General features: G+C 43.1%; 1 protein-coding gene across 2 annotated transcripts in view; it reads left to right on the top strand.

The window, feature by feature from the left end:
• Positions 1-15,018, top strand: part of LOC147577686 (uncharacterized) — a 67,589-nt gene that overhangs the window by 33,130 nt on the left and 19,441 nt on the right. For both annotated transcript variants that reach the window (XM_086676242.1, XM_086676241.1), the window contains exon 4: positions 10,625-10,714. In XM_086676242.1, the coding sequence (XP_086532368.1) occupies positions 10,625-10,714 (90 nt within the window). The remainder of the gene's footprint in view (positions 1-10,624; positions 10,715-15,018) is intronic.

Here is a 15,018-nt window from a genome sequence, read left to right as displayed (position 1 = left end):
AAGAGTAAAGAGTTTGAGAGTAGATGGAAAGTAACCAAAACAATGATAGATATAATTATATAGTAACACTGTAATAAGGAGAAAGGAGAATGTGATGTTCTCCAGCAGCATTGCTATTACCATTGTCGTCGTCGTCGTCATCCTCCTCCTCCTCCTCATCATCATCATTATGAGTGTGAATGACTATCTCAGGTCACAAACTGAGGTGTGCAAGAACCATAGCTCCCTCTGTTTTTCTAAAACTTAATACTTGAAGCCTCTGTCAGTTCATGAATTCCCTATTCTCTTTCTTGAAGTTGATCTAAGTGCATGGGGACATGCATAGCATTAAAGTTTGAGGGGCAGAAGGTATCTCATCAGAGTTGTCTATGCCAGCAACTTCTGAGGGGCTCCTGTTCCCTCCTGTTCTCTGGACATGCATCCATGCAGTCCCTTCTGGCTTCCTTATTCCTGACCACTAGTCTCCTCAAGGTTCAGGATAATTTATGCTCTCCTACCCTCTCTGGACTGAGAAAACACTGTGACAGGTCACAGGAATCCTCTGGCTAGACTCACCAAATAATCACTTCTTAGATCTTACCCAGGAAGAGAGACTATTACTCTTTCATTAACCCTATTACACTTATCCTAGGAGACTGAATATACAAACAGACAATGCTCAGGACATATGTAAAAATAGAACTTTGACTCACAACCTACAGCAGCCTTCCCAGGAAACCAAACCCTTGTCTAAAATAAACATTTATCCCAGAAGCAAGCCTACTTTCAGTAAGACTTATAGAAAATCAGACTGCTATCTCTAGTAGCATTCAGGAAGCAGGACAATGATTTCTGTAACAATCGGCCCAGAATGGCCAGGACTTGATGAATAACTGACAGCTTCCCTAATTGTTCTCCCTCCTTCTAACTTACAACCAATGAAAGAAAGCCAACATGCTCCCCTGACCAGTCACATAGTAGGCCCTGCCTCTAGTTAGGCATCTCCAGCTTCCCCATGTGAACAGCCTCCAAACAAGCCCCATCTAAAGCCATCCCTTTTCTCCACTAGGAAGCTTTCCTACTCCTCTCTCTGCCTTTGAGTCTCTGCTAAAACTCAAGTGACCATGGCTGACTCCCTTGCTGCAGCAAGCTCTGAATAAATAGCCTCTGCTTTTCTCATTTGGTTGGTGTTCCTTTATTTCCACAATCCTGAATGCATACATGAGATTTCTGGAGCAGAACAGATTAACTATTATTTACTCACAAGCAAACAATAATCATGTGGTTCTCCTGAGCCCCCATTCCTTGCTCTTAGGCAATGAGATAAAAGTGGAGCTTACTCTACTCTTTCGAGCCTGTATTATGGGCAAGGAATGCAAAAATACTAATTTAGGCATTTAAACACAAGCCGTTGGGAGGAGCCAAGATGGCGGAAGAGCATGGAAGGTTTTTTTGCATCTTGCATCCATGAAATACAGCCAGACCAATACTAAACCATCCTGCACACTAGAAAACTGATTTGAGGATTAACACAACAATCTGCACAACCAGAACCACAGAACTCAGCAGGTACATGGTGTGGAGAGGTGAACTGGGGGAGAGAGAAGCCACAGAGGGCAGGGAGCTGTTTTTGCTTGTGGAGAGAGAATGGAAACAGTGGGGGAGAATATGGGAAAAGCACCTCCCCCCCCCCCCCAACGCAAAAGCAGTTGGAGAGAAAGTGGAAAAGTGTAAACAGCCGCAGGGACTGAACTAATGAAGGAGAGAGGAGAAAGGAGAGTGTTTAAATTCCTTTAAGACTCTATAAACGGGGGGTTGCAGTCTGAAACTCCACAGCTCAATACCTGGAGGTGCTCTGGTGAGAAGGACGAACCCCCAGGAGCAGAGTGGAGTCCAGGGGTCTTCAGGCCACAAGGGGAAAGGCAGTTCCCCTGTGGGGAGGACATCTGGTAGAGGCTGTGTGGCCCCCACACAGGCAAAGACCCAAGTGGACCCAGGAGAACAACCAGATTTGCTGGTGCTGGAACAAGGTCATTAAGGGTGAAGCCTGGTGCCAGATGTGTGTTGTGATTTTCCATAATCCCTGAAACGCTGCTGATACATGATCGTGTGAACTTTTTCTGGGGCAGGCTGGCACCCAGCCGCAGTCTCTGGGCATCGGTAGCAGCATGGTCCTGCGAACGTTCCTGGGTGCAGCCAGCACCCAGCCATTGCTTGGTGAGACACTCCATAGAGGGTCAGAACAGGTCAAAGCCGCAGTCCCTCAGAAGTGAGGGGTCAGCAAACATAGCTACATCTGAGATAAAATCCAGGAGGGAGGTGCTGCCTGGGGCTTGGTCACAGACAGTGTAAAAGTGGGGAGTGGACAGAAGCCGGAGACAAAGGACGGGTGCACAATTGCTGATCGGAGAGAACAGAATTCCAATACTAGAGACCTGGTAGCTGGGTGACGCCATTTTCACCGTTCCTGCACATGTGCATACACCACCTACAAGCACCACAACAATCCACCCCAGTAAGCTAAGCAGCAAAAACTAATGGAGGATGGAGCCATTACACTAAGCCCTGCCTAACTGGGCCAACCTTGCTCTTCAGGAACACAAGTCTCTCCACCTGCTTAGTTTACAGACTATAATGCGCTTCATGGTTTGACTTCTATGGAAAACCAAGTAATTTCAATCGTATTTCAGTCTGTTTGCTGGTCCACCTATTCAATTTTCTTTTTTTTTTCCTCTCTTTTTCGTTTCTTTTCTTTTTCTTGAATACAGAAAGAAATATTCTGTCTTTATTTTCAATTTTTATTAAAATATTTTTAATGTTTTTCAACTTTATTTTATGTAAATTTTTCAAATTCTATTTTACTTCCATCATTTCATTTTATTCTATTTCAGTGTATTCATTTTTTCAAATTTTCAGACAATTTCCTTTTTTCTTCTTCCCCTTTTTTCTCTAATCTATCAAGCCCCTTTCAACACCCAGACCAAAACACACCTAGGATCTAGCATCATTTATTTTTTTTTTAATTTTTTTTCAACGTTTTTTATTTATTTTTGGGACAGAGAGAGACACAGCATGAACGGGGGAGGGGCAGAGAGAGAGGGAGACACAGGATCGGAAACAGGCTCCAGGCTCTGAGCCATCAGCCCAGAGCCTGATGCGGGGCTCGAACTCACGGACAGTGAGATCGTGACCTGGCTGAAGTCGGACACTTAACCAACTGTGCCACCCAGGCGCCCCTAGCATCATTTATTTGATTTGTGTGTGTGTGTTGTTGTTGTTGTTGTTGTTGTTGTTGTTGTTAATTTTTTTATTTTAATTTTTTTTAATTTTTTACCTCATTAATTCTTTTTCTTCCTTCAAGATGATTAAATGAAGGAATTCACCCCAAAAGAAAGAGCAGGAAGAAATGACAGCCAGGGACTTAACTAACACAGATACAAGCAAGATTTTTTTAATTTTGTACCTCATTAATTCCTTTTCTTCCTTCAAGATGATGAAACGAAGGAATTCACCCCAAAAGAAAGAGCAGGAAGAAATGACAGCCAGGGACTTAACTAACACAAATACAAGCAAGATGTCTAAACCAGAATTTAAATTGTTTTTAAGGTTTATTCATTTTTCACAAACAGAGAGAGCATGAGCAGGAGAGGGGCAGAGAGAGAGGGAGACACAGATTCTGACACAGGCTCCAGGCTCTGAGCTGTCAGCACAGAGCCCGACGTGGGGCCCGAACTCACAGATGGCAAGATCATGACCTGAGCTGAAGTCAGATGCTTAACCAACTGAGCCACGCAGGTGCCCCTGAACCAGAATTTAGAATCACATAATAAGAACACTAGCTGGAGTCGAAAATGGATTAGAATCCCTCTCTGAGGAGATAAAAGAAGTAAACGCTAATCAGGATGAAATAAATGCTATAACTGAGCTGCAATCTCGAATGGCTGCCATGGCGGCAAGGATAGATGAGGCAGAGCAGTGAATCAGCGATATAGAGGACAAACTTATGGAGAATAATGACACAGAATAAAAGAGGGAGACTACAGCAAAAGAGCACGATTTAAGAATTAGAGAAATCAGTGACTCATTTAAAAGGAACAACATCAGAATCATAGGGTTCCAGAAGATGAAGAGAGAGAAAAAGGGGTAGAAGTGTTATGTGGGCAAACCACAGTGGAAAACTTTCCTAACCTGGGAAAAGACACAGACATCAAAATCCAGGAAGCACAGGGGACTCCTATGAGATTCAACAAAAACCGACCATCAACAAGGCATATCATAGTCAAATTCACAAAATACTCAGGCAAGGAAAGAATCATGAAACCAGCAAGGGAAAAAAAAGTTCTTTTTTCCCTTAACCTACAAGGGAAAACAGATCAGGTTTGCAGCAGACCTATCCACAGAAACTTGGCAGGCCAGAAGGTAGTGGCAGGATATATTCAACATGCTGAATCAGAAAAATATGCAGCCAAGAATTCTTTATCCAGCAAGACTGTCATTCAAAATAGGAGAGATTAAAAGTTTCCCAGACAAACAAAATTTAAGGAGTTTATAACCAGTAAACGAGACTTACAAGAAATTTTAAGGGGGACTCTCTGAGGGGAGAAAACAGGAAAAAATACATACATACATACATACACACATACATACATACATACCGAAAACAACAAACACTAGAAAGGACCAGCGAACACCCCAGACTCCAACCATACAAACAACATAATGGCAATAAATTCAAATCTTTCAGTACTCACTCTAAACATCAATGGACTAAACCCTCCAATCAAAATCATTACATATAGTAACCAAATGGATAAGAAAACAAGATCCATCTATATGCTGTTTACAAGAGACCCACTTCAGACCTAAAGACACCTTCAGATTGAAAGTAAGGGGATGGAGAACCATCTATCACGCTAATTGTCAACAAAAGAAAGCCAGAGTAGCCATACTTATATCAGACAATCTAGACTTTAAAATAAAGACTGTAACAAGAGATGAAAAGGGCATTATATCATAATTAGGGGTTTATCCACGAAGAAGAACTAACAATTATAAACATTTATGCTATAATGTGGAAGCACTCAAATATATAAATCAATTAATCACAAACATAAACTCATTGATAATAATACCATAATACTAGGGGACTTCAACACCCCACTAACAGCAATGGACAGATCATCTAATTAGAAAATCAACAAGGAAACAATGGCTTTGAGTGACACACTGGACCAGATGGACTTAACAGATATATTCAGAACATTTCATCCTAAAGCAGCAGAATATACATTCTTCTCCAGTGCATATGGAACATTCTCCAAAACAGACCACATACTGGGACACAAATCAGCCCTAAGTAAGTACAAAAAGATTGAGATCATACCGTGCATATTTTCAGACCACAACGTTATGAACCTCGAAATCAACCACAAGAAAAAATTTGGAAAGGTAACAAATACTTGGAGACTGAAGAACATCCTACTAAAGAACGAATGGGCTAACCAAGAAGTTAAAGAGGAAATTAAAAAGTACATGGAAGCCGATGAAAATGATAACACCACAGCCCAAAACCTCTGGGATGCAGGAAAGGCAGTCATAAGAGGAAACTATATAGCAATCCACACCTTCCTAAAGAAGGAAGAAAGGTCTCAGATACACAACCTAACCTTACACCTTAAAGAGCTGGAAAATGAACAGCAAATAACACCCAAAACCAGCAGCAGACAGGAAATAATAAAGATCAGAGCAGAAATTAATGCTATCAAAACCAAAAACACAGTAGAACAGATCAATGAAACCAGAAGCTGGTTCTTTGAAAGAATTAACAAAATTGGTAAACCACTAGCCAGTTTGATCAAAAAGAAAAAGGAAAGGACCCAAGTAAATAGAATCAAGAACTAAAGAGGAGAGATCACAACCAACGCAGCAGAAATAAAAACAATAAGAGAATATTAAGAGCAATTATACGCCAATAAGTTGGGCAATCTGGAAGAAATGGACAAATTTCTAGAAACATATACACTACCAAAACTGAAACAGGAAGAAATAGAAAATTTGAACAGACCCATAACCAGTAAGGAAATCGAATTAATAATCAAAAATCTCCCCAAAACAAGAGTCCAGGGCCAAATGGCTTTCAAGGGGAATCCTACCAAACATTTAAGGAAGAGTTAACACCTATTCTCTTGAAGGTGTTCCAAAAAGTAGAAATGGAAGGAAAACTTCCAAACTCTTTCTATGAAGCCAACATTACCTTGATTCCAAAACCAGACAGAGACCCCACTAAAAAGGAGAACTACAGACCAATTTCCCTGATGAACATGGATGCAAAAATCCTCAACAAGATATTAGCCAACCAGATCCAACAATACATTTTAAAAAGTATGCACCATGACCAAGTGGGATTTATACCTGGGATGCAGGGCTGGTTCAATATCCACAAAACAATCAGTGTGATTCATCACATCAATAAAGAAAGGACAAGAACCACATGATCCTCTCAATAGATGCAGAGAAAGTATTTGACAAAATACAGCATCGTTTCTTGATAAAAACCCTCAAGAAAGTAGGGATAGAAGGATCTTGCCTGGAGATCATAAAAGCCATATATGAATGACCCAACGCTAATATCATCCTCAATGGGGAAAAACTGAGAGCTTTCCCCCTAAGGTCAGGAACAAGACAAGGATGTCCATTCTCACCACTGTTATTCAACATAGTATTGGAAGTCTTAGCCTCTGCAACCAGACAACACAAAGAAATAAAAGGCATCCAAATCAGCCAGGAGGAGGTAAAACTTTCACTCTTCACAGATGACATGATACTCTGCATGGAAAACCCAAAAGATTCCACCAAAAAATTGCTAGAACTGATCCATGAATTCAGCAAAGTTGCAGGATATAAAATCAATGTACACAAATCGGTTGCATTCCTATACACCCACAATGAAGCAACATAAAGAGAAATCAAGGAATCGATCCCATTTACAATTGCACCAAAAACCATAAAATATCTAGGACTAAATCTAACCAAAGAGGTGAAAAACCTATATGCTGAAAACTATAGGAAGCTTATGAAAGAAATTGAAGAAGACACAAAAAAAATGGAAAAATATTCCCTGCTCCTGGATAGGAAGAACAAATATTGTTAAAATGTCAATACTACCCAAAGCAACCTACATATTCAATGCAATCCCTATCAAAATAACACCAGCATTGTTCACAGAGCTACAACAAACAATCCTAAAATTTGTAGGGAACCAGAAAAGACCCCAAATAGCCAAAGCAATCTTGAAAAAGAAAACCAAAGCAGGAGGCATCACAATCCCGGACTTCGACGTATACTACACAGTTGTAATCATCAAGACAGTATGGTACTGGCACAAAAGACACTCAGATCAATGGAACAGAAAAGAGCCCAGAAACGGACCCACAAACATATGGCCAACTAATCTTTGACAAAGCAGGAAAGAAAATCCAATGGAATAAAGACAGTCTCTTCAGCAAGTGGTGCTGGGGAAACTGGACTGTGACATGCAGAAAAATGAACCTGAACCACTTTCTTATACCATACACAAAAATAAACTCAAAATGGATGAAAGACCTAAATGTAGGACAGGAGGCCATCACAATCCTCGAGGAGAAAGCAGGCAGAAACCTCTTTTATCTTGGCCGCAGCAACTTCTTACAAAAGCAAACAAAAGCAAAAATGAACTATTGGGACCTCATCAAAATAAAAAGCTTCTGCACAGTGAAGGAAACAATCAACAAAACTAAAAGGCAACCGACAGAATGGGAAAAGATATTTGCAAACAACATATCAGATAAACGGTTAGTGTCCAAAATCTATAAAGAACTTAACAAACTCAACACCCAAAAAACAAATAATCCAGTGGAGAAATGGGCAAAAGGCATGAATAGACACTTCTCCAAAGAAGACATCCAGATGGCCAACCGATGATGAAAAAATGATCAACATCATTCACCATCAAGAAAATAAAAATCAAAACCACAATGAGATACCGCCTCACACCTGTCAGAATGGCTAACATTAACTCCAGCAACAACAGATGTTGGCAAAGATGTTTGCACTGCTTGTGGGAATGCAAAAAATTAAAAATAGAACTACCCTACAACCCAGCAATTGCACTACTAGGTATTTATCCAAGGGATACAGGTATGCTGTTTCGAAGGGACACATGCACCCCAATGTTTATAGCAGCACTATCAACAATTGCCAAAGTACGGAAAGAGTCCAAATGTCCATCAATGGATGAATGGATAAAGAAGATGTGGTATATATATATATACAATGGAGTAGTACTCAGCAATCAAAAAGAATGAAATCTTGCCATTTGCAAGTACATGGATGGAACTGGAGGGTATTATGCTAAATGAAATTAGTCAGTTAGAGAAAGACAAATATCATATGATTTCACTCATATGAGGACTTTATAAGGGAAGGGAAGGGAAGCAAAAATAATATAAAAACAGGGAGGGGGACAAAACATAAGAGACTCTTAAATATGGAGAATGAACACAGGGTTGCAGGAGGGGTTGTGGGAGGGGGGGATGGACTAAATGGGTAAGGGGCATTAAGGAATATACTCCTGAAATCACTGTTACACTATATGCTAACTAACTTGGATATAAACTAATTAAATCAAATTTTTAAAAAATAGAAAAAAAATTAAACACAAGCTGTTACCCTCCCCTCCTGAAAAGAAGGATAAAAGCCTTGGAAAGGTTCATGAGTTCTTACTCTAACCATTTGCAATGTAAATAAACTTTTCTATGGTAACAATAAGACCATTGTCTACATTTTTACAACCTAGGATGACCCCATGTTCCCAGGTCTCAGTAAGGTTTCCTCAGAACCCCTAAGTGTGCAGAAACATAAAAAATATCTTCTCTAAAGCCCCTCAAACCTCAAATCTATCTGGGGTTTCTGCCATCCTCCATGGGAGAGAACAGCCCTCATGCCCACCCTCCTGAGCTTTCTCAGGACCTCCCAGCATACAAGCTCTCTTCACTTCTCTCTTGAATCTTTACTCACATAGACTGGAGGCCCTCTCAAGCCTCATGGGCAGGGAGCTGTGCTGATGTCCTGTTATCCAGCACTGGCCAGGCTCTTGTCTTGACTGACCCATTAAGTCTTTCCTTTGTTGATGCCTGAGAACTTGGCCTTTGAAACAAAAATGTCAGGAAGAGTCCTCCATTTTTTGGTTAAATCACCTCTTCCCAAGGCGTGCAGGGTTCTCAGAGTCCCCACCATGGGGACCAGACAGCAGGAAAAATGGGATATTTTGAGATGAAATATTGTGAAGTCCTGTCTATTCCCACCACACAAGGTTAGTGCCTCTTCCAGGCACATCTCTTCCCATCCACAAGCTCATGTGTTCATATTCTTTAAAAAAATGAGCTTATTCATATTTGAAAATTATAAAGATAGGCAAAAATCACACCACCATAAATAACTTCTGAAAAAATTTTGATACTCACCTTCTTACACTTTCTTCTATGGTCAGTACATGGAAGTCACTCAGCACCTTAAACTTGGCACATAACGTCCTGCCGCGCCCACCCCCCCCAACACCCCATCCCAGGAATGCTCTTTTCCTTCAAGCTAAACCACCTGCAGTCTTGAGGCCAAGCTCTGGCTTCTTGCCAGGGCCCAGATCCCACCTTCCTCTGTGAACTCTAGACCCCCAAAGCCCCTACATCTTGCTGTGAAACGCACAGCAGGCTGCATTGTGTTGTTTGTTCTCTGTGCTCCCCACTGAGCCTGTCTCCCATGTAAATTCTTTTCTCCTGGAGGTCAATGGCTGTTTGTCACATTTGGCTTGGGCTTAGATTTGGGAACATGTGTGTTCAATAAATACCGCTGAATAAATACAGTTTTCCTAATGAGCATTTGTTTGTAATCTGTACCTGGAAATGTTGGGGATGGGGAGTGGCTTTAAACTACAGGTATATGTTTCCCTAAGTATAGAAAAATGTTTCCAACTGAAAGCTTAAAATTAAAATGCACCTCAGTCACAACCAAAACTATGTCCTAAGATTGGATGCCTCCTTAGGATCTGCTGAGGAAATGGTTAAAAATGTATACTTTGCAAGTTTCTAATAGGGTGGCTCCCAGAAGGGATTGGAGGATCAATAAGCACTTTTTTTAGCCACCTGTTGGGGTGAGACCAACATGCAGCCTCAGCTGATAGACAACAAGGAGCAGTTTTGTCATCCACTACAGATGAGAAGACTTCAATGGATTTGTGTAACCAAAGGGTGGGACCCACAACAGAGATGCAGAGGGGAAAACAGCCCATGTGCATGTGTATTTGTTTAATTCAGTTTGCAGTGTTCTCAATAGACTGAAGCTGGAATTTGGCTGTACTTTGATGCCACACACACACACACACACACACACACACACACACACACACTGTGCCTTCTTTTGGGAGCTGGCATGAGTCAGCAGATATGAGTAACCAGATATCCCAGGCCCTGCTTTAAAAATGACCATTCAGGGTATGAGTGGCACCAAAAGAAAGCTCACAGAAACACCTAACAACCCTGATCCCAGCCCTCGGGAGCTCCACAAGACAGAAATGAGGAAAAATCTGAACTAACTCTTCTCTGCCTCTCCCCAGGCCCTCAACGGCTTCCTCATGGCAGTTACAGAGGATGGCTATGTTTTATACGTCTCTCCCACGGTCCAGGACTACTTGGGATTTCATCAAGTGAGTGGTTTTATTTTTCAGTTGAAGAGTTTGGCAAATCTAGGGGGTGAGGCAGGGCCATGTAATGCTTGTCTACATGGGGCTGTAATGGAATTTTGAAGACCTGGGTCTCCATCTCAGTCCCACACATGTACGTCATATGTCTCTGACTGAGCCTTCCTAGAGCACTGGCTTCTTTCATCCAGTGGAGGGCATGGTAACCCATATCCTCTGAGAAGCAGATGCCAAGGTAGGATGAGATGAACAAGAGATTTCTCAGGAGAAAATCCTGGGAGGACCCAAGAGGGAGCAGGGGTTGGGGAAAGCAGGTCTGTCCCTTGGGCAAGAGACCAGGAAGGAACGGGGGTGGGTGGAAGAGTCTTCTACTGCAGTGCAGGGCCAGTGGGACATCCTCAATCCAAAGTCATGTGGCAGGCAAGCTCCTCTTCTCCCAGGAACAGGCCTGCCTTGGTGTCCCTACCATGCTTAGTCACTGGCTGGGGGCAATCCATAGGAATTGTGGCCCCAGCACAAACAAGTGGTACATCAAAGAGAGGCAACCTTACAATAACCTCAGTCAGAAACCTAAGAGGCACATTATCATGGCCATCACACTCACTTCTTGTGCTTCACAAGCCTACTCCTCCACCAGGGTTTGCGGAGCAAATCCTCCTTGGTTCCTATGAGCCTCTCTCCCTGGGGGAACCTCAAAAAAGAGAGGTGAGTGGGACAAACTCCAGCTGGTCTCAGAGTAGCACCTGGAACTCCTCTGCTCTCCATTCTGAATTCTTCTCACCCTCAGCCATCACCTCAGCACACCTTGATGGCTTAGCTAGAGGTGTGATGCAAACCTTCACTACTGAAGGGTCTGAGTCCCGGTATCCAGTGCCGTCATGGTCCTCACATCAGGGTGAAGGCCCATGGGGGCCAGATAATACCTGAAGTGCCAGCTAAAGTCTGGCTCACAGCAAACCCACAAAGTGTCAGGACCCACCCAGTGGTCATTTACCCATTCCATAAGCATGTAATTGGAATCAATCTAGTTGACAGCTGGCGTAACCCCCAGACTGGGTCCTTGGCCCATGGAGTGAGATATATCGAAATATAAAAGGCCAAGGGAAAACCCCTGAAACTACCGGAAACTACCTGAACCTACCCCCAAACTGACTCCAGTCAAGATAGTAAATCACATGCAATATCATACATATCTCAAGGAGGTCATGGACAGTGGTGCTGTTGGATAGAAGGTATGGTCAATATCTTACCATGGCATTGTAGGGCCCTTCCTCCTAGGGACCATGCCCCCTCTTCAGCCAGTGGATTTCAGATCTGAAATTTGTCTCAGGTCCAGAAACTGAGCAAAGGATTGTCATTTTTCATCAAGGTAACAGCCCCCAGCCTACTGACCCTCCTTTGTTGCCTTTAATTGTAGATGTTAAGCAGCATCGTTGTTGGCTGCCCATCTCTTTTGCCCCTTGGGATGCCATGCTCTATTAACCATCTCCACAAGTCCCTATGGTCCAAGCCCCCTTGATTATTTCTTCTACCTTGCTGGCCACCACTGTAATTGAAGCCTACAGGCTTGGTCAGTAATTGCTGCCATCTGACCTCTCTTACTTCAGGGCTCCATCATCCCAATGGACATTCATGAGCCCACCCCAGTGTCTTCCTCTCCTACCATCAGCCCTGACCTGAAAAGAACAGTCACCTTAATACCAAATTTCTTATGATGGGGCCCCTCCAGTAGTGCACTCCTGTAGGCCTTGGTGTGTGGTATGTCCCTGGGCCCTCACATGGTATGCAATCTCTGGTGGGTCTTCTGAACTGATGAATTGCATTCATTCCACCACACCCATTTCACTCAGCCTTTTTGTCCCTTTCTCTGCCATCTGCCAGGACAACTCCGGTATTACCCTCTCACTGACCACTGGCTTTTTCCAGCGTCTAAGAGCCATCCCAGCATTTAGTTTGTCCCATTTTCTGAAGTTCCTGCAAGGGTGTAAAAATTGTATGTCCTAAAAATTCTGACCTGACCCCGGCAAGGAGAGTTAGCCAACTGTACAGCTCTCAGGAAGCTGAACAGGCTCCAAAGGGGAGCCCTCATGGCCAAGTTGCCCGTCAGAGAAGTCCCATCTCCCAGGAGCAGGCCTGCCTTACGGTTGCCGCCACAGTGGATTTTAGTGGGCAGCAGCTGGGACGTGTCTCAGTTATACACCCTGCAGCTGGAGACCTGAAGGGCATTTTCACTGCTGATGCTGAGGGAAGACATTCCGTGCTCCACACAACTGCCATGCAGACTGAAAAACAGCCATGCTTGTGCAAGTGCATCGCTCACCAAGAATACCATGCAGTGTAAGGGGTTCATAAAACGCCATAGCAACAGAAGGTTTTCTGAAATCAAGGCAATAGGAAGACTCAAAATCCCTCCATCTCCACTCCTCACATATTCCCATGCCCACCTTGCACTCATGGATGTGCGCAGCATACCCCACACCAGCTCTGGACTTACGCCTCACTTGTGATGAAAAGACACTTGCTGAGAAGTTTTACGGTCTTTTCACCTTTCCTTTAGAAAAAATGCCAGTCAGTACCATTATGCTGTATCTGGTTTTCAGCCGAGAATCTGAGAAGGAGTTTTATTTGTCAAAGACAGACCTGAGGCCTGAGCGCTTGCCACACCCACACTGTCAGCATCGAACTTTCTGCCTCCTTGCCCTTGCTGAGGACAAACGTGATGTGAGGGAGGGTTCAGAGATAGGGACCCTTATAAGAAGACTTTACAAAAGAAAGAAAAAAATAAACTTGGCTAAAGCCCTTCATATCCAAGAAATGCAATGGGTTTCTCTGTGCAGTGTGGTTAGGGGAGGCAGGGCTGCCCTGCTGTGATGCTTTCCAGTTCAGAACCTCCAGGGGCAGTGAAAAGAGCTGCAGACAGAACGACAGCAATGTGGGTGAACAGGAGAGAAGTCAGGGTCACTGCCTGTGGCCTCTGCCTCTGTGCACAGCTCTCCCACACCAGTGCTGTGTATGGCTTTTAGAGTTCGACCAGGTAGAAGCAGGGAGCACGGATGTGTCGGGTGCTGGGCACTGTCAGAACACTGTTGCATTCCTCCACGCTGTCTGTTCTGTTTTGCCCTGGTGGTCCCCTGGAAGCCCACCTCCCTTGGCCTCAGCCCCCACGCTGCCATCTCTGTTATTTCCCCTCCAATCTTCATGCCACTGGCCCTTCACCTCCTTCCAGCCTGGAGGCCCATACAATGTCTCTGTCCTTTCATCAGCTAAGCCAGACGCTTGTAAATATTTATCACCATGCCATGTGCTGGGATGGATATGCTCCTGAAAAGTTCATTTTCCCTGAATTTAGTGCAGAAAATGGTTATATACAACAGGTTTCTAAAGATCATGCTTTGTGTGGGTTCAGAGATGCAGGGGAAGAGTGAAGAAGAATAACTTATCTGGGGTAGAATTTGGGCCAGAAAAACTTTTTATTGCTGACAGAAAACTTTCACCTGCACTTAATTCCTCTCAGAAGATCAAGAATAATCCCAAACTATACTCAAATAAAACATAACTTAATAAATTATTCACTACAAGCAACAGTAGAGACACTCATTACATTTCTTACTTTTTTAATGTTTATTTTTGTCAGAGAGAGAGACAGAGAGACAGAGAGAAAATGAGTGGGAGAGGGGCAGAGAGAGACAGAGACACAGAATCTGAAGCAGGCTCCAGGCTCAGTGCTGTCAGCACAGAGCCCGACATGGGGCTCAAACCCATGAACCATGAGATCATGACCTGAGCTGAAGCTGGATGCTTAACCGACTGAGCCACCCAGGCGCTCTGACTTATTACATTTTTAAAATTAAACCTGCTTGATTTACAAGGAATACAGTAAGACTTCTCAAGGCAAACTGGCTTGAAAACAATTTAACATTCTCCTTATGTGTAAAATATTTGCAAAATCTGTATGGGGATAGGATACCTTAAATTTTGTTCACATTCAAGTCACTACATTGCCAAACCCATTTCCTTTTTTTTTTTTTTTTTTTTTATGTTTACTTAGTTATTTTGAGATAGAGAACAAGCAGCGGAGGGGTAGAGAAAGAGAGAGAGAGAATCCCAAGCAGGCGTCACATTCAGCCCAGCACAGGGCTCCAACCCACGACTATGAGATCATGCCCTGAGCTGAAATCAAGAGTCAGACACTCAACCGACTGAGCCCCCTGCCTGCAGTGCCCCTGAGCCCATTTCTTTAGAGTGAATACATTATATAATGTATAAATACATTAGCATTTATATTCACTCATCTCCTTCAACAAATGACA

The sequence above is a fragment of the Puma concolor genome, chromosome C2 (assembly GCF_028749965.1).
Source record: "Puma concolor isolate L17-30 chromosome C2, mPumCon1.1.hap2, whole genome shotgun sequence".
Lineage (NCBI taxonomy): Eukaryota > Metazoa > Chordata > Mammalia > Carnivora > Felidae > Puma > Puma concolor.
The sequence above is the reverse complement of the archived record's forward strand: the minus strand, read 5'-3'. Positions and strand labels throughout refer to the sequence as shown.